The 26,683-nt window shown below is 38.6% G+C and overlaps 2 protein-coding genes across 2 annotated transcripts in view; one reads left to right on the top strand and one right to left on the bottom strand.

Annotated features, from left to right (window-relative positions):
* LOC105380846 (acyl-CoA:lysophosphatidylglycerol acyltransferase 1) overlaps positions 1-26,683 on the top strand; it is a 202,736-nt gene that overhangs the window by 86,780 nt on the left and 89,273 nt on the right. Inside the window, exon 4 of the mRNA XM_048627140.1 lies at positions 24,932-25,146. Within this exon, the coding sequence (XP_048483097.1) occupies positions 24,932-25,146 (215 nt within the window). The remainder of the gene's footprint in view (positions 1-24,931; positions 25,147-26,683) is intronic.
* On the bottom strand, positions 897-4,590 carry LOC125489842. The gene has a single exon (XM_048627141.1). The coding sequence runs from the start codon at positions 4,450-4,452 to the stop codon at positions 1,135-1,137; it is 3,318 nt and encodes a 1,105-aa protein (XP_048483098.1). The 5' UTR covers positions 4,453-4,590; the 3' UTR covers positions 897-1,134.

Here is a 26,683-nt window from a genome sequence, read left to right as displayed (position 1 = left end):
CGGCTATACACAGTAGCAGCAGTTACAGGTAACCCATCTGAACTGTACTATTGAATTAACCAATTAGGCCTTCCCAAGTCGGGGATAGGTCACGTTAGGTAGTTAGTATTCTAACTAGATCTGGGTGTTTCTAGCAAACGATCTTAGGGGTAAATGGCTTTCTATTATAATTCGGTACGTGATAACGTTTAGGTACGATAAGTTAAAGTAAAGTTTGTTTTATTAATAGTGGACGTGTCTGGAAATTTGACTGTATGAACCGAAAGCCGATATGAACAACGTATTCAATGTGGTCATAACCTATATAACTCTCGATGTAGTAAACTGTAGAAAAAAACACATACAAACTAACAGACACATACATACAAATTATAAGTAAAATGAGTTCATACGTAGGTATAAGTTATTAGTAATTAATTATTTACACCTTACTTGACCGATGCGAAGAAAACACTTTTTAGGATACTCTTATTCGTCCAGAATCCTCTTTTAATTCGTTCATAAATACAAAACGCGCACATGGCCACCGTTGTGGTCCTGTTAGGTTAAGCAGGATTTACTCTATAATAGTATGCACTGACGAGTGACTGTTTGGATGCTACTCGATAATGTGTGAATACCGAATTGCCGGAATTAGATGATGCTGTACGAACATATTTTTTCTGGTATGAAAAACGCTTTTAAATAATAATAAAAATAAATAAACAGAATTACAGAAGTAACATTTTCTTCTACTGGCATCGCTGGTTAGCCCTGTTGGGAACAGGTACTTAATCCTGGTCCCTTGGTAGGCTCGTTCCAGACTCCTCGCTCCTGGTCTCCTGCTCCAGCGATAGTATGTCCTGCCTGCCTATAGTAAGGTTTACGGCTTGTACTCAGAATGATTGATTTATTCGTTAATTTTTAAATGTTTATTTGCTGGTGTCACAAAGGCAAGTGAATTACAATAATGATTATACAAACTAATACAATAAAATAGATGGCGCTGTGAAACAAACTAGATGATAGAACGACGGTCAAAGACGGCAAAGCATCTGTGGTGCGCGTGCGCCTCCTGTAGTTCTCGCCACATCCGTTAGATGGCGTGAAAGCGTGAACATCCCGCCGGCCTTGGAAGCATCAGCTTTCTATCAGTCAGCCATGTCTCGGAGTCACGGTTGAGGTCGTCGAGTCTGCGCCACCGCTGGTGTCTTCATCAGCTTGCATCGGAAGTGGACAGATCTTGGCGAACGTCCTCTGAATGATCCCGCGCGCCGTCCGTATGTCGGCTACGCGAGAGACGCCGTCCTTGCCTGGGTAGGTTCGCACTATTCGCCCCAGCCGCCATCTCAGGGGAGGGGTATTGTCCTCCTTGATCAGTACCATCATGTCGGTCTGCAGGTCCTGTTCCCTCGTCTTCCATTTGCTGCGGATCTGAAGCTCTGAGACGTACTCCTTGCTCCAGCGTCTCCAGAAATGCTGTCGCATCTGCTCGACTCGGTCGTAGCGTAGCAGGCGGTGAGGGGCAGCGCCCGTCAGGTCAGCGCTGGCAGGTGCGGTCAGAGGCCTTCCTATGAGGAAATGGGCTGGGGTAAGGGGGAGAAGGTCATTAGGATCAGCGGACAGTGGGGATAGTGGACGACTATTTAATACTGCTTCTATTAATGACAATACTGTCGTAAATTCTTCGAAGGTCAACTTAGAATCACCGGTTATTCTACGAAGGTGATGCTTACACGATTTGACTCCTGATTCCCATAAACCCCCGCTATGAGGACTACGTGGGACAATAAATCTAAATTGAATTTGTTCATTTGCTGCAAAATCAATAATTTCTTGAGAATTATTTTTTATAGCTAAAGAAATCTCTTTTTCTACACCAGTAAAATTTCCCGCATTATCGGAAAAGATAGATTTTGGTTTACCTCTGCGACTATAGAACCTTTTCAGCGCTAAAATATAGTCTTTAGTTGAGAGACCACTGACTAACTCCAAGTGGATGGCACGAGTTACAAAGCACACGAACAGACAAATGTAACCTTTTACCAGAGACCCGCCGCGGCCCTTACGGTTTAATATTGATACTGGCCCTGCGTAATCAACACCACAGTACATAAACGGATAACCCGGGTGAAGACGTTCAGAAGGTAGGTCTCCCATGATGGGAGTCAACGTGTTACCTTTCAGACGAGAGCATATGACGCATCGCCGCACCACCTGCCTCGCCAGGTTCCTACCCCCGAGCGGCCAGTAGCACTCACGCACGGTCGCTAGCAACAGCTGAGGCCCCGCATGAAGTAAACGTATATGTTCGTCTCTCACTAACAGAAGCGTAAACCGATGTTTACTACACAATAATACTGGATGCTTTTTATTATAATCGAATTCAGTGGCATTCGACAATCTGCCGCCTACTCTAATTATCTTAAACTTATCTAAAAATACGTTAAGTCCCGTTATAGAACAACCTTTTTTATTTGAAATAGGTAACTTGTTTTCTAAGTTATGATATTCTTCCGGAAACATCTGTTTTTGAGCAATAATAATTAGCGCGCGCTCAGCCGCCGTTATCTCATCTACTGATAACGGGCCGGTCGTCTTTTGTCCGCGCTGCGGCCGAGTGTTGCTAATAAATCTAAGTACATATGCTACAACACGTTTCATTCGATTCAAAGTTGAATATCTTTCAAAGTCAAACACATTATCTACTGTACAAATTAATGACGTAGTTTGCGTTTTCAATTCTGGTAACTCAGGAAGCTCATTAGGCAAGTGTTGGCTGAAATTTAAATTATTTTCCTTTAAAAATAAGGGACCATGCCACCACCTACTAGACTGACTAAGCTCGCTTAGATTTAGACCTCTACTCAATAAGTCTGCGGGATTCTGTAGTCCATTCACATGTAACCAGGTCAGATCTCCAGTAAGCTCATTTATTTCATTCACCCTATTTTGTACGAATTGTTTTAATAAGTGTGGAGACATTCGCAACCAACCAATTACGATAGTAGAATCGGTCCAACAATAAATGCGGTCGAATTTCAACCTTAGAACGTTTACAATTTTATGACATAATCTCGCACCTACGAACGCCCCGCATAACTCTAATCGTGGTATACTTAAACCTTTTAAGGGAGCTACCTTACTTTTAGCACAGAGTAGCTTCACTGTAACTTCGGATAGGTCATCGTAGCTTCTAATGTAAGCACAAGAGCCGTATGCATCTTGAGATGCATCGGAAAAAATATGCAGTTCCGTGTGTTGAGTGTGCTCACTCCTTACATAACGAGGAACTCTCAATTCTACTAAAGTACTCAACGTCTGTATGAAACTGTTCCAAGTTTTAACTATGCTATCTGGTACGGCATCTTCCCAATCTATCTTACAAAGCCACAATTTCTGAATGAGAATTTTGGAAATAATTACTGCTGGCGCTAATAAACCTAATGGGTCATAAATCTGTGATATAATCGATAACATGACTCGTTTAGTCAACCTAGGTGCATTCTCAACCTTTGTTGTGAAGTGCAGTTCATCTGTCGTGTTTAGCCAACCTAACCCTAGCGTTTTACTCTGAGTATGTTCTCCCATAAACATTTCAGTTGAACTATTTTCTGAAAATTTTGAATTAAACGTCCATTTTCTAAGTATGAATCCGGCAGCTTCTAATACTTGATACGTTTTTTCGCAAATACTATGTAGCTGTTGATAATCATCACACCCGGTAATTAAATCGTCTACCAGAAAGTCTTCATTGATGACGCGAGCGATGACGTCATCACCGCATTCCGACGCTAACTGACGTAAACAGCGCATACTCAGATAGGCCGCTGAGGCCGTCCCATAAGTCACGGTGTTCAAATGATAGACTCCTAGGGGATCCTCCGGCGAGTCGCGCCAGACAATTAGCTGCAATGACCTTTGATCAGGTTGAATGAGAACCTGTCTATACATTTTCTCGATATCAGCACAGACGACGTATTTATACTGACGAAATCGCAATAATATAGAAAAGATATCGTTTTGTAACGCTGGACCTGAATACTGAATGTCATTAAGCGATTTTGAGGATTTTGTGGGCACCGAGGCATTAAAAACTACACGTAAACGAGTTGTGGAGCTACTCTCTTTAAATACCCCGTGGTGCGATAAAGTATAGTTAGGTAATTCGGGTTTATCTATACCTATACGTGTCATGTGACCTAACGACTCATATTCATTCATGAAATCGCAGTACATTTGTTTATACTCGGGCGAACGTTGTAGTTTACGCTCGAGCGACATGAACCTGCTGCGCGCCGTGCTGTATGAGTCACCGAGCGCGTCAGCTGATTCTTTCAGGGGAATCCTAACGCAGAACCTACCTGTTTCGTCGCGAGTAGTCGTGGTACAAAATAACTCTTCGCATTTTAGCTCATCTGCGGTGAGCTTTTTTGTTATAGGGACTTCTTCAATTTCCCAAAACTTTCTCATTTGCAAATCTAACGAATCGTTATCTATCGTAGATGTAAAATGACAATGAACCTGTTGCTTATTCGATAGGTTCGTGTTGTCAATGCGGCCTGAAATAAACCAACCTAATTTAGAGTTTTGTAAGTAAGGTCCGCTTTGTAATCGTATTCTTTCTCCTTCTAACAGTTCCCAAAACCTATCCGCGCCTATAAGTAGGTCGATCTCTGACGGAATGTTAAAGGTGGGATCTGCGAGCTGTATATTCTCCGGCATACATAAACTATCTACATCTATACCTACACTGGGCAGATTAGAAGTTATACAAGGCAATACGAGACATTGCAACATTGTATTGTAACTACACGATTTAGATCTCATAGCTATTTCGCATAGTTGACTCGAGTTAGTGACATGTTGTCCTACACCCGAAATTCGAACAGTGGACTGTATTAGGGGAAGCTTTAACTTTTTACTTAATTTCTCCGTTATAAAACTATGCTGACTGCCACTATCAAGGAGCGCTCGGGCTAGATGATATTCGTTGTTGACATCAGCTACTTCTATTAACGCGGTGGACAATAAGGTAGGTTGCAGACCTCTCAACTTGGTATGCAAACCAATATCGCACCTATTTTCTCTCGAATTAGGTTCAGATTGACTATGCAGTGCAGCTGAAATAGTGGGAATATTATTGTTATCGGCCGGCGAGGATGAATTCGCACGCACGACAGATAAACTACTACTACTATTAGCCTGATTATGTAACAAACCGTTATGTTTGTGATGACATAACTTGCACGAGCCATAAGTGCAGTCTGAAATTGAGTGACCCGACCGTAAACAGTTAGGACACAGGTTTTTATTCTCCACGAACTTAACCCTATCGTTAACGGGTAAATTCAAGAATAAAACACAAGTATACAACGCGTGATTACTCTGACACATTGCACAACTGCGAATTGTTTTCTCCGACTTGCTTTGAGTGTTAGACACATAACTATGCACTTGTTGATTGGGCTTATGTACCGCGTATTTTTTAGCATCAAAGTGATTATTACCGTGGGAAGATTTGTGTTCTTGTAATGATTTATTTTTATTGTGACTAACCGTTATCAGTTCGAGGGTGTCCGCCTTATTCTTTAAAAATAAAAGCAAATCACTTAGTTTTAGTGAAGAACTACTCGGCTGATCAGACCTAATGGAGCCTTTTTGACTTTCCCACTCTTTTTCTGTGGTTGGGTCTAACTTTGTTACGATTAGGTATATGATTAACGTATCCCATTGGTCTACGGGTTCGCCTATTGTTTTTAACGCTCTTAAATTACGATTAACGGTATCTATCAGTTTTCTAATTTGTGAAGGTGACTCGGATTGAATACTTTGAGTATTAAACAACGATTTTACATGATTATGGATCAACAAACGGCTATTATGGAACCTATTCGTTAGGAGGTCCCACGCGTGAGTGTAGTTGGCTGCAGTAAATTCTAGCGCACTGATAACCTGCAATGCACTCCCGCTTAGAGATGATCTCAAGTAATGGAATTTCTGAATCGCGTCCAGGTCATCCCGTTCATGTATCATGGTGTCATACGAGTTCCTAAATTCTAACCACTGATCATATGATCCGTTAAAGGTCGGTAGTTTAATCTCTGGTAACTTTACAGATGCTAATTTAGATGAAGTATTGCGAGTACACGTGGAGTTCGCCATGCTCTCATCAACTAACCTGCCCCCGGCGGCCGCTAACGCCCTAAAATATTGCTCCTCAAACTGTTCACGGTATTCTAATTGTTTTTCTAATTGATTCTGATCGGATAACCTCTCTATTTCGCACTGAATTTGGTTAAAGTTCTGATACAAAGACTCAATAGACTGCATTCGCAATTTTAATTCGGCCTTATCGGTGCTATTTAATTCGGTATCTTTTAAATTAATGAAATATTTATCGAATAAAGTTAACCGTGCCTTCATGGTACCTCGTTGTTTCTTGAGGTCGGCCATGCGGTCACCAGAATTTTCGCGTGATTGAGGAGAACGCGGAATTTTTAATGATTTAGCAGCACTATCAGACGATTTAGATTCACTGTCACTCATTTTAGGGGCTTAGTGGAAAGATGGAGTACTCACTTGGTGAAGATGCCACGCGGTGCGGTCACGAAACTGACGATATTGCCGCCGATGCCGCGTGTCGCGATTTCACTGGAATTGAGCTAAGCGCACGATTTATCACTGTAGGAGAGGAAGGAGGATGGTAAGGAAAGAAAGCCTGACCGTTTCTCGTGGTCCTCGAGTATCTGCTTCCGGCGAAGAAGGTCCAAATGTTGGGAACAGGTACTTAATCCTGGTCCCTTGGTAGGCTCGTTCCAGACTCCTCGCTCCTGGTCTCCTGCTCCAGCGATAGTATGTCCTGCCTGCCTATAGTAAGGTTTACGGCTTGTACTCAGAATGATTGATTTATTCGTTAATTTTTAAATGTTTATTTGCTGGTGTCACAAAGGCAAGTGAATTACAATAATGATTATACAAACTAATACAATAAAATAGATGGCGCTGTGAAACAAACTAGATGATAGAACGACGGTCAAAGACGGCAAAGCATCTGTGGTGCGCGTGCGCCTCCTGTAGTTCTCGCCACATCCGTTAGATGGCGTGAAAGCGTGAACAAGCCCTACTAGCCCTTTAGCTTAAGCTGTGCCTACACGGTGCACCACCGAATGTGGCGGGGTCACGCGCGGTCAGTCGCCGCCCGTATGCTCTAATCTGATTAACCAGAGACGAGAGGTCATGTGCTGTATTCAGCCGGCAGTCAGTGCACTTCTTGACTGCTATTGTTGGGGAGTTATTTTTAACCGGCTCCGAATAAAGGAGGTTCATGATTTGACTGTATGTAATTTTTATGTACTTATGTATTTTCTGACCGACCCACTCGCACTATAATAAGAAATCTTGTCCCGTGGGAAATCCGGGATACAAAGTCGGTGCCGAGCTTTTTCACGCCCGTGTTTTAGTAAAAAAAAATAAAAAACACATATAAATGATACTCTGGGATTATGTACCTATCGAGGAGAATATTTTTTTCTGTTCCCTAACGGAGCATTCCCCTTTGAACGAAGAAATAAATATACATACAACAAGGTATAAGAAAAAAGGCCTACTATTGTACAAGACAATGCAAGACCGACACAATAAGGTTTAGCCGAGGAGATCGATCTCTATCTTTATTACTGGCCAGCCCTGTTTGATTATTGTGAAATTTAAATTTAGAACTCCGTGTAAATTAAAGTTTAAAAAGTTGTGAGATGAAATAGGCCGAGCACAGAGTGCTGTGGCGCTGCATGGAAGATGCCTATATCCAGTAGTGGATGACTACGGGTTTCTGATGATGATGAAACTTTACCTTTTAAAACTAATTGTATAAAAGTGCAACCCCAAAAGTGTGTCCGCAAGGTTTAGTACGAGTTTTATACTCTATTCAACAGAAGCATAATGTTTTTGACAGGGCTAAACATTTTTTTCTTTTCATTATTTGTAGTTTTAGTGGTGAGGCCGTGTGTGTAATCACTAAATTGCCACTTTTATCCGCTCCCGAGCACATTCATTCGCTCCCCGCCACCGCACCCACATCAAAGGACTCCTATTTATTCGCTAAAATAGCTTCATTTCTATTAAAAACTATACACAAACAGCATTTCTCGTAACTTTATTCACTGAAAAATTGAATTGGTTCAGCCAATTTCGCACGTCAGGCGCACGAGCTGAACGGAAAAGGACGCAACTAACAGCTTTGTGAAAATTCACTTACCTAATTTGTTTTGTTTCTATATGAAAGTTGGCAGTGCATTAAAGTTTTGATTGTGGAATGGACATTTCGGAACTGCTGCGAGTTAGACTGTGGATTCAGTTAATGCGGACATCGCAACAGAGTGTCGCTAACAAATGAGTTTTAAAATAGAATTTTGTTTAAAATACGAAATAAGATTGATGATGTCTTTGTTTGTACACAAACGGAACAAAAGTTACATAACTTATATACTAATCCATAGGTCAAAAAATGTGGTCTTATCGCTTGAAGCGATTTTTCAAGACGACCTTCGGGTGAAAGGTTTTAATGATCAAATAGGGTCCAGTTTCAGTGAATTATTTGGCAATTATTATATTAAGTAAACCTAATATATAAGAGTTATTACTTCTAATAACAGGCACCACACCAGACACACACCAGATTCCTTTAGAAAATAAAATCAATATTCACATTTCTATCTTGCAACTAATTTAATTAACACCTTTACCACTTCCTGCTTAAAGTTCATTGTTGCTTATTTCCGGTGCATGTTTAGCATAGCTTTGCTTTAGGCTGGTGCTTCATGGTTGTAATTGTCAATAGCCCATAAGCCACACTTGTGCGGAAAATTTACATACGAATGGATCAACCCAAAGGTCCCGGGTTCAAAGCGAATACAAAAAAAAACAAACGCGAGTAATAAGAACATATAAAGAACATTATGATTACCCATATCGAATCACCAAATTTTATGTATTTTAATGTATAATTAATTAATTACATATACGTTACCTAATATTTTAAAAGAGGCTCACTGGTCGTCCGTTTGACTCTGTGTGGTCTATGTCTGTCTGTCTGTCATGACAAATGTACAATAACAAAGAGTAGAACAACTGCAATTAACCAATTGGAGAGAAATGAAAACAGGATATTCTCGTTGTGTGCGAAATTAATCGAGTTTTCTGTTAAATTAGCTCTTGTATCTTAAGAGATAAGTACGCATTTTGATTAAAATGCATCAACTGGGACATTCGTCCGACCACCTACGATTGGAGATTAAAAAACCTTTTATAAGGATGCTTATAGTTATGGCAGTTAACATGTAGGCACCTTAATAACATTTTAAAATAGATGCCCTGTCAGTTTGACATCAGCTGTGATTGTCAAGCTGTGTAGATAATTATGGAAAGCAGCGATGTGATAGGCTGAATTGTCGTTGAGAAAGACTTAAGTTCATGCTTAGATAAATTTACTCAAGTGCAAAACTTGAGCCTGTGTTACCTAAATAAAATTAACAATCGCAATTATAAGGAACCGACTATTTTATCTAAACATATAGGTACATATGTAAGTAATAATGTGATATAATGTATTGTACATCCAAAAATTATTATATAAACGTATAAAATAAAATGTAAATTCAACATCATTAACCCCATTCTTGACAATTACAAAATCCATTTCCCATGTGGTTTCCAATTAAAATTGCAGTTAATTTCAACAGCTGATGAAGCCCGGACCAGTGAACTGACTGCGTGTTATTTGGGAAACCGAGTTCAACGTTGATCCAACGATGAAAAATATATCCAGATACAGTTGATGATGCGTGTCACTGGCATAATAGGTGTCTATTTCATGGCAAGGATAGAAAAACCTATTTAATAATAGAGATTTTTTCAAAAAATATACTACGTATGTTTAGTATTTTGTTATGATTTTAAAAGCTTTGGGTCTTACCATCTAAAATAAGACACAAAAATTATGCTAAACGCTGCTATCAGTTGGCTGTGAACAGGTAGTTTTATTTTACTTACAAATATATTTTTTTCGACTGCTACACATAATAGGTAGTAATACTTTTACCTCTGGTTATAAGAATGCATAAAAACGCATTTCACATTATATGTTGTGTAAAATTCTCGTTTCAACGTTGACTCCACGCACAGCCTCGTCGATGAACGTCACAGAATAACGCTCCCCGTAATGACATGAAAATTGTGTCCATCAAAAGTATTCGGTAAATTATTAATTGAGCGGTTGTGTACCGCAGCGAACTGTTTGCAGTGTTTTATGAAATTTCTGCATAGTTCAATATGAGTTATTTGCACTTTATGAACTAGTAATTATTTGTTTGTGCGCTAACTGCGGACGGGGTTTATTATGCGCAAATATTTACGCTGCATAGCGAAAATTCCTGTTTTTAGAATGGATAGCTATACGCATATTTCATCATCACTGCTTACTTACATAATATATCTATTTTCTCACCATAAAACACTAATAATCCCTGCCTATAAACAGGGATAGTGTCCACACATTGGCAGATTTGGTCCAATAATAGTGCGTCCCGTCGCGATCTCCTCACCTCGCGGTGGGCGGTCACCTGTGTCTCGTCACTTTGTCACTTGTCACTTTCGTAATAGGATTTGATTTAGGGAATAAGTGGAAAACACCCTTAATGTAGAACTTGATGTTTAAACTTGCATGATGTTCGAAACAGGGTATGATGGGTAGGCTGAAGGTATGCTGAAAAGTTAACTGACAAAGTTTCTACGACGAGTAATATATTCTGGTTCACACGTTTTATATAGGAAGTACTCTTACTTTTTCTCTAAATTGCGGTGTATTAAAAAAATTGAATTCTTTGGTAAGTCCAAATTTATAGTTAAATTATTTAATAAAATCTGTCTCCATGATCACATGATAAAACACCTTGGATTTAATCTAAACGTTATAGCATGGCGTTTCCTCCGTACTCAAGCTATTGCTTCAAATACCTCTAACTTTTGTTATAATTTTCTTTATTTAGTTTTTGCCTTATCTTCTATACTCTATAATATAATTCGCCGTGTATAATGGCTTTTCGTAACACAGCAGTTATGGGTTGACCCGGCGGCGAGTGTGTGGGTGGAGACGAATTGGGAACAATACAGTTACACACATTCGTGCATTGTGTAATTCACAGTGTCTCTGTATTTGGCAGCTTTGTCTTGTATTGTTTACGCATAGACAAGGCTGACGGAACAGCTGGCAGTTTGCAAGATTTGGGCAGAATACATAAAGTACTAAATTTGAGAAATAATACAAAATCGCGTTGTATGCAAGTTTTAATGTGTATCACTTTTGTTTTGGAAGTTAACTGTAGTGATTATTACAATATCTTAAAACTAAGGGATCGAAACCTGAAAATATGGGGTGGAGCCTCATTCTGAACATTTCTGAACATATTTTGTTCAACAACTTTGAAAAGTTTACGATTTTTCGTTCATCCTTAGAAACTAAGGATAAGCCCTTGACTAGTACCAATTTTGCACGCTTCACTACAAGCAGAAAAAACTAAAAACAGCCTATTTTGCAATTCGGTGGCTGTATCTAAATGAATAAACATTGCATTAACCCGCGTCTAGCCGCGATACAACTCACAAAACTGGCAGACATGAGGTCCCGATGGACCGAACAACCGTGGTATTAATTTCTCCAACTTATAAACTCTTTTTTGGATGCGAAAGGTTAATTACCCCGCCGGGATCAGTTTGTTTATTTACTTTCCGCTTAGTTAGACAAGCGACGGTAAACAATTGTAATGAAATAAGAAATTGTACACCCTTTGTTACGAAGTTAAATAACTACAGTACTACGTAACTACGCCACTTATTCAATTTTTAAGAGACTTTTACGCGTAATGTTGAAGAATTAACAAATAAGGCACGATTTTTAAACGGCATCGATTTTGATTTAAACATAACAATACTAAAACATTATTGATGGATCCCTGAAGCAAAAAAAATCTAGTGTTTAAACATCCCTTGGACAATTTAAGCACTTAAATTAAGATTAGGTACTTACTAAAGATTTTATAACTGTCTGTACTGCTAAAGTGAACTCTTCGATGTACCAAAAAGCAAGGATTAACACAACTCGCATCCACCATCAATCAGGAAGGCTCTGCGCGAGGAGCGATCAAGTGTACTGACCCAGAAGCGATAACCCTTGTACAGTGGAGGCACTGCATGTATCACCGGCAGCTCCAATGTAGCTCTTACGACACAGGGGTTAAGGACTATGTAGGCCAAAGCCTGTACCGCTGTCGAATAAAAGCGTGTTCCGAAAATGTCGTATAAAAACAACAATTGATAACACTTTTTCAGCAGAAGGTTTTCAGTCTTTGTTTTAATTTTATCCTGAAATAAGATGGGTGTTATTGTTATACCTAACAACGACCCTGATAGAAAGGTTTTTGAAACAGTGCTGATCGAAACGGCGTTATTTGTCGGGTTTCTTTTTACAGTCGGAGAATATACAATGCCTTACATTACTTATACTAGTAATTTTCCATAACACTACACATATTGTGTACCTTGATCAACCTGAGGTTATCCTAGCGGTATGGTATCCTGATGGTATTGCCACTTTCCTCTATAAATAAATTGACTGTGATTCTATTGCTATGTTATACCAACTAGTGCTTTCCTATAATTACACAAATTATTACCAGCAGGTCTTAATCTCTCTAACATAACATCAAGAGCTACCCACAGGTATAAACCTCCAGAAGCACCTACCAATTAGGATACACAAAACATCTGACCCTTTTAGAAGTACACCTTTCTGAGGAAGACATCGGTGCCGCCTCTGGACGTTCCTACGTCTATAGCTCGTGCCGTGACGTGACCTTTCACTAAAATGTAAGTTACTACTCCATCTCACGCCACCAGCCAGCTCTGACCTCCCGAACCGCCAAAAAGCGATGAAAGGAAACTTATTTCATAGTTCTCTACAGGTCACACAAACTGGTCACGGAATTTTTCGTCCACCTACAAAATGTAACGAGTTTTTTTCAAGAAATCTCTAATAGAAATGGTAATATTTAGGGTTTGGGTTAAAATTGCGGGGAATAATATTATTTATATGTTGCCCTTTTCGATTGCGGAGCTCAAGTCGAGCTGAAGTTGATGTGATTTGTAACCGCAATTAGGCAGGTTTAAGGGTTATTTTTTATGTTGGGCTACGAGCATTATAGGTAGTTTGCAAAGTTTCCCCGACGATAACTAAGACAGTATTATAAATACAAAAAAATGTCGGTGCATGTGCCGAACAACCTGTATAAGTACATATTATAATTATAAATTCAGTAAACGAGCAAATTATTCCGTATTTACCTCGATTTAACTCGATTAATCGTAAGTCTCAGAATATAATAATAATAAACATCTCATTACTGAAGTTATTATGGTTTTCACTACTGTGGGCACACTCATTCAATTTATATTCCCAACTAACTAAGCCATATTTATAACGTAGTAAAAGCTTATTTCTCACAAGATTTATACCCGGATTAAGTATAGTAATGTTTAGTTAGCAATTTATTAAATTTAAACTTACTTTTTAAGCGCGTTTAAATTTGGATTGACTATTTCGTATTTGGGAGTTTTTTGGATTTCCCCGTCGTTAAACGAGCATTGTGCGGGTCGCTACTCTACTTTGATGTGATTGATAAAATGATAGTCCGGTAAAAGTTTAACACTATTTATTTATACCGAAAATACTATGCTATGATAATTCTAATGATTTGATGTGAATGCATCCGATTTGTATGATTGCTAAAAGTACACTGATTTGTGCCGCGCGTGTAAGTAGGCACCGCTACGTCACAGTGACGCCGACAGAGGGTGTTCGGTGACACACAGTGGCCCGAACAAGCATTGTTATACGTTTAACGTGTGTGTGTCTATCTCTCTGTGGAAACGTAGCTCACATACGGATGAAGCGTTTCATTTTGTTTTTTAGGGCTGTAGATAACAACCCCGAGTGTTCTTAGCCATGTTTCATGAAAAACCGTTCAAAAGTTATGCGCCTTTTAATGTCGGGGGTTTTTCACGTTGGTTAGGTTATGTACGTAGGTATGATACCCTAGTCAATTACTAGTGGGTGTCGCCGACACGGTTAAAAAAAAAAACACGCACTCACGCCTTGTACTAATGTGCTCCCTTGCGGAGTAGGCAGAGGTGCATTGCTGCACCCACTTTTCGCCAGGGTTCGATTCCCGGCTGGGGCAGATATTTGTTTAAACACAGATATTTGTTCTCAGGTCTTGGATGTTCCCGTAAAATGGCAATAGGCCCGCCCCCTATTACATTGGGACTAACATAACACATAACACTCTGACGGTTAGAAAAAGAAGATTATATTAAGCCTACGAAGTAGTAAATCTTATATCTACTCTATATGAAGCTGTATATCGCCTGTATTCGTAGCCCCGTTCCAGTAATTGTATTAGCCCAGTTGGGCGCAGACGCGCCGCATAATTTGATATTGCAATAGTTTCCCGCTAGCGGAATTTACATAGTTTCAAAGCTCTTATATGACTTATGATGTTGTTGTTTGTGCGGGGAAGTTCGCGATGAGCACGTAAGGACGCTTTGTGAGTGTATGTATGTACAGGGGGTGACTCTACAGGGTGTTGCAGAAAGGGTTATCCAAGACCGAAAATTGATTTCAGCATGTCAAAAATCGCGAAAAAAAATCTCATTTTCCATAGAAACTTTGTTGGTCACATGACTATTTACTGTTACCCTTTTTGAAACATCCTGTATATGACGACAAACGAAGGAGCGCTACTGCGCGAGACACTTGAGACTCTATCTATTGCACGACAGCTCTCGTCCGTTCGTTTTTCGTCAGTATAGAGTGACCCTCCAGTCATCACTATGAACGCCTATAGGTACTCGTATACTTCTCAATAATATACCTTGTCAAAGTATTAATTCAGAAACCTTATACTTCACAGGTTGCTTGTGATTCTTGTGAATTGTATTACGTGAAACAAAATCAAACGAAACGATTGGCTACTAATAAAATGTTCAATATTGTAAAGAATCAAAATTGCAGGTAGGAAATCTCTCCTACGTTAACGTAATACAAAAATCAATTAGTCCCTCTTAAAATGGGTAATAAAGGTAATGTGTAAATTTCCCCCGGGAAGGGGGGGATAGGTTAATGACATTTTTGCATCCCCTCGGCCTCAACCTTCGCAATTTGATTCATCCGAGGCGCGTGACAGTATTAGCATGCCTGACGCTGTCACATACATATTAATGCGCCTATAGGCTCTTTGAGAGCGGCAAGAGCTGTGCTGAAAGCCTTCAAAATGACTCTTGCTGGAAGAGTAGTCATTGCTTATGGAGGTTTAGTTGCGGTTGTGGTTAGCAATGGTGGCTGTATTGCACATTAGCCATCAACAATACTTACTCTATACAAATTATGTCAGTTATGACAGTTAAATGACCCTCGGTGGTGGTAAGGCAGTTGGTAGTTTATGCTTATGATGCTCGCATATCCAAATTAAGTCTCTACCTAGCGTTTTCCCTTCAAAACAGAATATGAAGAGAATAGATTATAGTGTTTTCAATTTTAAAAGATTATTTTATTACCTACTGTTATTCTGTTATTCTGTGGATCGTGGTTCCCAAAGTTCTTCAAAAATTTACCTATCTATACGACTTATTAAAACGTAACGCAAAAAATAGAGACAAAAAATATAATGCAAAATGAAAATGCTAAAATCCGCAACCTTAACTAAATAGCATCCAAGCTTATATGGAGGAAAATGAGCGCGTTGGGAGTAGCCCGCCCGAGCAGAGAGAGAGGGTCGGATGAGAAGTGCCCTTCTGTGGGACGCTACCTAGGTACCTAGTGTAGTTGAGTTAACTAGATTTTGCTAAAATGTTTAGCGGAAAATATTATTGTGGCGGGAGGTAGCGAGTTTGCAAAATAATAAATGAAATTCACGGCAAATTGTTGACAAGACACTTTAGCTGTGCTATTTCTATTACTTTTTTCAGTAATGTTTTAGAACTTTGCAAGGTATTCGAATGTTTCGCTACGCTAATAAAAGAGCGAGATCGCTTGGGCAAGTATAATAATTAATTATAAAAACATTAACGTGTTTTCGCCGAAAGTATGCCAAAAATTTTACACCGTAAAGTATTAAAACACGCCGCCGTCCCAAAATACCGGTGTCACATAATGTTACAACATAATTAATTAATTAAGGGTTGAAATCTTCATACATACTTCCCGATGCTAATTAAATTTACAATTTGGAAAATGTATACCTTTAAAATTTCCCTCCCTACCCTTTAGCCACCCTTTTTAATTGGTGATATAAAGCCTTGTTTTAGTTTCCTGGAGATACTGTTACTCAAGCTTTCAGAACAGCTATCAACATTTTGCATGTACCTATGCTGGTTATAATATTCTGTAAGTTTTTTATAATACAGGGTGATAAACAAGAGGTTGTCGGGGTAGTGCTGGCCTTAATACAGTGTTAATGAATTATCTACCTGATTTTCAGGGGCACTTTTTATGAGCACGCAGATTATTATTAACCATCAGAAGATAGTAATAATATAGCAGTGTTAAATTTAGTCCACCCTACAAATAATATATTCTTAAATAAACGCCGCCATTATAATATCATTCATAATATAAGCTACAGTCAAAACAGGGGTAGCCAACATTTTGGAGGCAGCGTCAGCAATACCACTGGGGCTTTCTCATTTTCCGTCTGTAATTACTCGTTGAAGGGTAGCGGGCAGGGATGCTTAAACTTTTTTGGACACGGTACTTACTTTTCGTATAGAAAAGAATACCTTCTGAGTGCTAAGATTATTAGTTTTAGAATGCGTAAGCTGATCAATATTTGCTGAAGAACCAATGAATACAGTTCCTTAATCTGCTAAAACTTAATAAGTAAAGTGTATCTCAAAAGGAAATCGTTCTAACCCACCATATGTAGGAAACAACTAACAACTTATTACTACAAGTTTTCGATGTTTGCTATTCCATTTTAAAAATGACATGTGAACTGTGTTAATTACTATTTATTACATTTTGACGCCTCATCAAACTATACCTACCCAATATCTGTGCTGTTTATTTTTATTCTCACTCGCGCATGGCCGCTCATTGGTAGGCGGACGCCGTGGATATTACAAGTAATAAAGGCATTTAATAAAGAGTTTTCTTTTCCCTCCACTGAGTTTGTTTGCTTTGGCGCCACTGTCGCTATAAGCCAATATAAAATTTATTACGCGATAGTAGACTTTATTACTCGCTGCGGAAGGAGGTTAGTTCAGTTATTCAAGATGCACACTACTAGAGTGGTTTCGGGCCGGATTGAGTTGATAATGTGTGTGTGTTTTATTTAAACTTTACGATGTAAGTTTTGAGGTTATAGTTTTGCTTTTAGGTTATAATCGCTTTAATCAGATATTCTTAGTTAATCTTACTTAATCTTCTCTCATCTCATTTTTTTTTTCAACAAATCAATTTATTTTTACATAGGTTGTATTCATATGTTAAACTTACCTACGCCAGCAGTAATTAATAAATATCTAAAACATAAATAACCATCCTAGTCCAGCCCTGTTCTAGTGCTGCCCTCTGGATTCTCTGGAAGGATTTAAATCGGCCACGACATGGTTGCATTAAAGTGCTATGTTTATTTCAGGCGTCTGTTTTTCACGACGTCCGTAATGGGGCAAGACTGTCACTTGTACCGGGGAAAGTTTATTCTATGAGACATTTTTGTTGCTGGCAACATTTATAGTTTTGTTTTCTAGAAGTATGCTGTACAAGGTTCCTCTATTACTGTCAACAGAAAGATCTTGTTAGTGTCTATCTCCGAGATACATAAATACACTCACGAGCAATGAAAAAGTTTCAGTGACATAGGGGATGGTAATGGCAGGTGCAAGTTTTTCATTGTTCTCGACTGTATTTTAAGTTTCATATCTTTTACACATTCACCGCCTTTTAATTGCTACTCGTATCTTAAATGCAAATTACAACGTTTTACTACAAGTAAAACGTTGAAAAAATATTAAGTACTTACCTACAAATTTTCACTTTGTACAAAATTATGTAAGTAGGTACCTTCTTCTTACGAGGCACAATGGACTTAAAAACGCTTAGCTAAATCCTAATCCTTGGGGGTTTTCGAGAGAGGGCGCAAAAAGGCACAAGTCTTTTTTGAGGGCAAAAGAAATAGGCAAATAGGATTGTAAATTCATGAAATGCTAATCATTTTGATGGAGATTTTTAATGCATTTTTTTACTTATCCTGAAAAGAATTGAGGGGAAAATTATTCTTACGCCTCTTTTGTGCTCAATATTCAGAGTAGGTTTGAAATACATTAATACAGTTAAATCATCCCCATAAGATCATCATGCTGAAATTTATGTATGTATCTACTTTGGCATATTACAGGCATAAATTCGTATATTTATCGCAGATACTATATGTAGGTAAACATTAAAAAAATCCACTACTAGCCATATTGAATTCTATAAGGCTATATTTAGACCTAAGCGATATCATTGCGCATTGTCGACCCGTAACTATTACGATGTAATTAAAATTTATACTTACGTAAATAAGGGCTACACCGAAAAGATCGGGAATAGAATACTTAGGAATAAATTAGAGTGAAACCTTTTTGGTGTATCAAATGTAGTGTTTTTTCAAACATAATTCCATTTTTGAATTTTAAAAAAAGTAAAAAATAAAAGAGTATTGACCATTTGAATTTGACAAGTCGGTGTAAAAAATGGAGCTTACGCGGGAACATTTCCGTGCAATAATTTTTCACAACTTTCGTCGAGGTTTATCTCAAGAACAATGTCTCGCCGAGCTTGTTTCTATTTATAAACTTGAAGCACCAAGTAAAACGACTATATATCGTTGGTATTCTGAGTTTCGCCGTGGACGTTCCTCTCTTACCACAGTCCCTTCTACTGGTCGGCCAAAAACAGCGGTAACACAAGATAACATCGATGCTGTACGCCAGTTAATAAAAGAAGATAGACATGTGACATACGAGCAGATTCGGGCTTCTCTCAGCATTGGTATGACAGCCATTCAAACCATTTTACATGAAGAACTGGGTGGCAAACAGTTAGTTTCGCGCTGGGTGCCCCACCGTATGACCGAGGAACAAAAGTCGGCTCGTGTTAATTGGTGTCGATCTGCTCTGCAACGGTTCAATGGAGGCAATTCAAATGCTGTCTACAATATCGTCTCTGGTGATGAATCGTGGATTTATTCATATGAGCCCGAAAGAAAACATCAATCGGCAGTTTGGGTCTTCGAAGGTGAGGTCAAGCCAACAAAAGTTATTCGCTCACGCAGCGTGTCGAAAAAAATGGTCGCTTCGTTTGTATCGAAAACTGGCCATGTGGCTACGATTCCATTACAAGAACAAAGGACGGTTACTGCTGATTGGTACACAACAGTTTGTTTGCCGGAAGTCGTAAGAGAACTTCGTAAAACTAACCCGAATCGTCGTATAATCCTTCACCACGATAATGCAAGCTCTCATACCGCTCGCAAAACAAAAACGTTTTTAAATATGGAAAACGTGGAGTTGATGGACCATCCTCCGTATAGCCCTGATCTGAGCCCCAATGATTATTTTACATTCCCAAGAATTAAAGATATGCTACGTGGTCAACGGTTTAGCGGCCCAGAAGAGGCGGTCGAAGCTTACAAATCAGCTGTTTTGACAGTATCCACTTCAGACTGGAATTACTGTTTCAATGATTGGTTTAATCGAATGAAAAAGTGCATTGAATGTCACGGAGACTACTTTGAAAAACAATAAAAGTAAATAATATTATGATATCTTTGTACTTTTTTCTATTCCCGATCATTTCGGTATCGCCCTCGTAGTAGTGAAAACCTGGCAACATTTAAAAGGGCCGGACTCGGGAGAAACGTGACATACAAGGGAAACGGGGCTCCGAGCGAATAAATAAAAATGTACAAAGTAAACTCTGGATCGTGTCTCGGACTGTGGGGACGCTTTTCAGATAACCGAACAAGAGCACTGTAAATTCGGTCTCCCTGCAAAGGTTTAAGTGGTGAGTGGACATGGAGTATTGAATGTGTAGTTTTAAGCTATGGTTGTAGTGTAAAAGGATTTTGAGAGACGTTTGGGGAATAATGTTAGGTGGTTTCCACAAGGAGACACTGGTCCTTATTTAACCAAGCTTTTCAGGAAGCAAAATATTAATATAAGCGAGTTATTGATTATACGTTTGTCGAAGTGGACCAAAAGAGAAAATTCATCTTCAGACTCTTCTTTTTGAGCACAGTCATCTACCGACGGCATTCTGTTTAGACTTCTATGGCTACTGTGTAACATAAACTTCGTAACTAATTGTGATTCCTTAATGCAAGTTATTCTTACCGAGTCGATACCAAATATTATCTAGCTATTGGTACGCCCAGGCTCCAATTTAATCCAGGCTTAAGGGCCCGTACAGGCTGACGTGCCGCGCCAATTTTGGGTTTTCAATGCTCTTCACACAGCACACGCAGTGACACGCACACATGTAAGTTTGCACAGTGGGTCGATAAACTTTTACTCGCCAACTTTATTGACAATTATGTTCAAGTACATTTTGGGTGATTTTAGGGTAAGTAAGTATAATTCTTACTTACACTGGTAGGCACCAGGAAAGAGTAGAAATTAATAGGGGTGCCACTTTACTCTATACTCGGAACCCGATTAGCTTTCTCAAACAAATGTGGTATTTACTTGTAGAAAGGTAACTACAAGTATTAAAGTGTAGATAATAAGTTTCGGGCATCCTCCAGCCAACTGAACCCCGACGACAAAGCAAAGTAAATACATAGTGTCGCAAAAGGGCTATACTAAGCCAAAAGGGGATGACTCAAGGGGTCATTCTGAACAACTTTTGTTCTACGAGATTTGCAAATTCGCGAAAAAAAATTTTCGTTTTCCATGGTAAAAAGTCACATGTCCAACAAAGTTTCTATGAAAAAGGTTTTTTTTTGTTAATTTCCAAAACTCGTAGAGCAAAAGTTCAGAATGACCCCCTGTCTTACTCCTTTTTACCCGACTGCCGAAGGAGGAGGGTAATGTTTTTTGATTGTATGTATGTGTATATATGTATGTTTGTCTGTTTCTTTGTTCCCTCCTGTAGCCTAAACGGCTTGATAGATTTTGATGTATGAGGTATTGTTAGAAGCGTATTGATGGCGCGATGGCTATAGGCTATGTGACGTTCCATTAAAATGTACATAGCGCCCTCTTGACTTGAGGACATAACGTGATGATCGAAAAAATAATAATTCAACTTTGCCGTGTAAGGTATCAAATGAAAGGACTTGATTTTCACATTACAAAAATATGCATATTGAAGGTATTTAAATAACAACACCAAAATTATTGAAATAAAAAATGATCCTGAACTACCTACCGACGTAAAATTTCATAAAATAAAAACAACTAAAAAGTTACAAAAAAAAAATACAATTATAAAAAACTAAAAACCTGACTGTACGCTAAAAACATGAAAACGAGTCCCAATGTTAATGGAAAGTATCGCAGGCGGGGACCAACTTGACCGCCACTCAAGGCCGTTTTCTAAGTAACATTCAGCTAAATGGTGAACCCTCTGCTGGTATAATTTGTTTATATACCGCTTTTTCAATACTTGTAAGTACATTTTTTGGCAGCATAATATTTTTACTTAATTTAAGGGTTTCGAACGTCAAAAGAAAAAAAGCAACCGTTATAGGATCTCTTTGTTGTCCGTCTGTCTGACTGACTGTCTGTCACCGCCCTTTTTCTCAGAAACGGGTTAAGATATCAAGCTTATATTTCGCATAGATGGGGAGTACCCCAAAAAAAATATTATGGTACTCCCTGTCCCACACAAGTAAATTGGGGCTTATATTTTTTCCAGTTATTTTGATGTGTATCCTTTTTTTTTCTTTGTTGTTTTGTATAAGTATGTGTTTCTTTTCTTTAAATCTGTATTTTTTTGTTATTGTTTGTTTATTGTTTATTGTTCATTTATTTATAACATTTCTTAATAATACATGCAGTGCTCTTAAACCTATTAAGGTTTGAATGGGCACTCATCACTCATGGTTGCCATTCATAGTTAGGTAGGTAAGTATTATGTAGGTATCTAAAGGTACGATACAATATTAATATGGGTAGGTTCTTAATACAATACAAAATAAGACCAATACATATTTGAACATTTTAAATATATAACACATTCTAGCCAAAGTAAATAAGAAGAATAACACATTAACAAAAAAAAGCGTCATGCTCACGCATCTTCACTATAAATTACCTATGCATATGCACATATAGGTCGGTACACACGCTAAATATTTATCGTAGTTTTGGACACTGCGCGATCGGCACGGTGAGTGATACCGGTTCCTTATCAGCGCCGTGCGGGTTTCGTCGTCGCCGGGTCTTTCCTGTTTGGTCTATTATGTCTGTGGAATTATGAGCGGTTTTTTTTTTAAGTTTTAAGGTAATGATAGGAAGTGTTGTTTTAATTTGATTTTTAGGTTCTTGTTGTTAATAGTTTTTTTTAGAGTTTGAGGTAGGTCGTTAATAAGTCTAGGTATTAAATATTTATCTGTTCTTTTACCGTAAGTGTTTGTGCACCTATATGTTGTAAGTTCTTTATTGGTCACTTTTCTAGTTATAATTTTATGTTGTATGGGTTTTATGAGATCTTGGCGATTATATTGTTCAGCGAGAAGTGCGTATTTTACTTTTTTGGATATCGGAATAACTTTGCAATGTTTGAACAGTTTAGCGTAGTCGTCCCTATATTTAATTTTGACATGATTAGGGACTATTTGTTTAAGTATTCTAATCTGTAAGAGTTCAATTTGATCCAAATATGTTTTATATGTGCGGCCATAGCTAGTCAAGCCATAACTTACTATGGACTCGGCAAGAGATTTATATATGTTTAAAAGGATATTGTAAGGTGTTCTATATTTTATAATTTTAAGTTTAGCCATAAGCGCACGTAGCTTGTTACACACTTTGTTTATATGGGGGCCCCAATTGAACCGACTATCTACTGTGACTAGGGTTCGAACGATACTTTCGATACCGAGTAAGTATCGATACTTTCGTTCGCGATACCCGATACTGAGTACTCGATACTTTTGGGCCGATACTTTTTCGGTATCGATACCCTCGTCTCGATACACAAATCGCTGGTATCGAGTACTTTGTCGTCACATAATAATATGATAGGCCTTCATAAAAGATCTTAAAACAAAATCAATCCGTTAAAACCTCAGAGTCTTGCATTTTTTTTGTGTTTATTTGCTATTATCACCAAAACTTTTTTTTTAATGCAATGGAAACGTAGATTTTTATGCTGCTGAAGGTACAAAAATTAACAATTTCGAAAGTACTCGATACTGAGTAGTATCGATACTTTTGGACCGATACTTTTTCGGTATCGATACCCTCGTCTCGATACCACATGAGTACTCGGTATCGATACCGGACGCCGATACTTCGAACCCTAACTGTGACTCCAAGGTATGTGGCCTCGTCCACTAGGTCAGTTGTTGCTGTCTATGTGTCGAAAAAATTTATCTTTATCTTCAAATCACGCCATCTATCGTTTGTTTTTTTTGTGGCTACTGTCTATAGAAGAAATTCCGTCATTGACAATTTTACGTTACGAATTTATTTTTATTTATTTTATTTTTATTTTTACATTTTCGTGGAGAATCAACAGCATTTTGTTAATAAATAATTATTACTTATGAACACATAACAACTTGATGCCATTAACAGAATGAACTTAGTAAACCCAGTAAACCTAACACATCCAGAGGAAAAACAAAATGTCTTTCTCTCTCTCTGAAAAACATACTTAATAGCCCAAACTCGATGCTTTTAGCTATTAACATCTTTGAAATAAAATTGAGCCACCACCGTGTTACTGCCCTCATCAGATCCTCACGAGACCATACCTCAACCAGCACCAAGAGACTGTATTTTTGATCCCTAACCTAATGTTCGTGCGTATTGTCATCACTTAGATCCATTCGCTATATTCCTGCTCCTCATCAGAACTTTACGAGACTGTAATATCACGAGAATATTGCACACTATCTAATTTAATTTAATGTATTGAATATACTGGAAGAATTATGCTTCCTCAATTTCAAATCAAATTATGTTGGTGTCATAAAAGTTGAAAAACGTGCAATGACAACCAATGTGCAGTGATTTTGTATCTGTACACGATAAGATCGCGAGCTGTCAGTGCTGCCTAAACCGACGTGACCCTTCTTTGGAGGCCAGCGGCCAACTGAGTCAAACGTCACTTGTGTTTATGATTTTATAACACAGAAAGCCGCCATAGATATTTGTATGAAGATTTGAGGGAAAAAAATTGCTCAAGTTTGGGATTAATTTACACAAAATAAGTGTGTGTTTATTAAAAAACAAGGTATTTAGCGCCTAGTCCAAGGGTTTTACTTTATAATATGATAAAAATCATATGAAAATTCTTAATAATTACGACACAGTTGTTACAATACGGGAGTGTGATTGACTGGTTTTTCTTGATATTCTAAAATTAATTTACAGTTATCCATAATCATTTACTTAAATTCGAATGATTCAGCACCTAGCTAGACTCTTCAACTACCTGTGTGATTTTTTTCAAGGCTGTAGAGCATCATTTACTACATAATTCTATGACAATGCCAACCCTCGATTCCCTATTGCAGACCCTTAAATAAGGGGACAAGTACAAAGAATCCTCTCTAATAGCCATTCAATCTTCACCTATCGCCCTAACAGAACAAACCCCACATTCTAACCCTCCTTCCTTCCACAGTCGTGGAAAGCGGCGACGAGCCAGCCGCCTGCGGGACCCGGCGGACCCTGGTGCTGGCCAACCACCAGAGCACCGCCGACGTGCCCATCCTCATGGCGGCCTGGAACCCGCGGCCCGGCGTGCTGCCCAACCTCATGTGGATCATGGACCACGTGTTCAAGTTCACCAACTTCGGCATTGTCAGCGTGCTGCATCAGGACTTCTTTATTAGAGCGGTGAGTGCTTTTGTTTTTAGGTTTAGTGTACCTATAGTTTCGGATTCAAATGTATTCGTTTTGACCTCGCCATTGGGACATAGGGCTGGCTGTACAATTGTACATGTACCACAAGCATAAATAATCTTGTCGCAACGATGAAGATTTAACGCTGTTAAGCCTTGGTTAAAGTTCGGTCCAAACAGCTTGATAGTTCCTGAAGTTAGCTGCGATTATACTGTTGTAACTTTTTGAAGCTAACAAACCGCATATTCATTCTTAAATTGTACGTGTGTGCGTGTCGCGGTTTTTAAAAGTTGCGTTGTGGTATATAAAAGATATACCGTACTATTTCATATTATATATAAGGTTTCTCCTAGATGTTTTTCCTCAGGAGTTTTCTTCGCTTCGCCTCCAAGAATTATTTTGTAGAACGGTAAATGCTGATGAGCTTTCTGGCTATTAAGTCTACTTTGACTTTGATAAGCGGTGGAATAAAACATTGTGTTAATCCCCAGGGATTAAAAATGCGGCATCAGTTGAAACTCTTTCTTTTCACAATTGAAATTTAAGATTTGGACTTTGAGTTCATGATATTGATTGTATTTTGTGGCTAGTATGGCCAAGCAGTGAATTTTTATCTATATTTTTTTTTCTTAATTTTCCGCTCCATTACAATCCGTATTTAAACGTAATGATTTTCAGTTTTTAATTTATTAAAATTGTAGATCTAATAATATTTTTATTATCTTTCTGTGAAAATTGGGCCAAGACGACTGGGGTGAGTAATAAAATGTTAATAACCTTCGGTACAGAACCATTATTCAGTTTTATTCACTATGCTAGATTAGCGATTCATAAAAAACGTACCCAATAATCATTTAAACTTATTAACAAGTAATTACTTTTTCTTTTACTTAGGGCTGATTTTTCAATAGTCAGATAAAAGTTATCTGAGGAATAAATCTGATGTCACATGTGAATGTATCAGACAGTGACAGCAACCATTTTATTCTTCAGATAACATTTATCTGACCATTGATAAATCAGCCCTTAGGTACATAACACAGTCACGACTCACAAGCAATGCAATCTGCCATTGCGGTTCCGTATGTCCCCGGAACTTTTTCATTGCTCATGAGTATTATTATGAAGCGTCCGTAGTCGAGCGGGCCTCAGTGATCGTAACTGATCGCTGAGGTTAAGCAACAACTGACACGGTCAGCCATTGGATGGGTGACCAATTTCAAGTGGTGCTTTTCTGGACGTTTCCGTGCTTCGGACGGCACGTTAAGCCGTGGGTCCCGGTTGCTGCTTCGGCAGCAGTCGTTAAGCCTAGTCAGAGGCCTTCGGGCGGCTTGAAAACATCTGACAGTCGGGTTGCTCACTTACCCGACAACTCTCTCAGCACAAGCTTGCTTGTGTTGGGGTCTACCAACCCGCACTTGGCCAGGTGGACTAGGCCTAAACCCTTCCTTCATTGGAAGGAGACCCGTGCCCCAGCAGTGGGGACGTAATGGGTCGTGATGATGATGAATATTATTATGCCCATACCTAC

The sequence above is a fragment of the Plutella xylostella genome, chromosome 18 (assembly GCF_932276165.1).
Source record: "Plutella xylostella chromosome 18, ilPluXylo3.1, whole genome shotgun sequence".
In the NCBI taxonomy this organism is placed as follows: domain Eukaryota; kingdom Metazoa; phylum Arthropoda; class Insecta; order Lepidoptera; family Plutellidae; genus Plutella; species Plutella xylostella.
The sequence above is the reverse complement of the archived record's forward strand: the minus strand, read 5'-3'. Positions and strand labels throughout refer to the sequence as shown.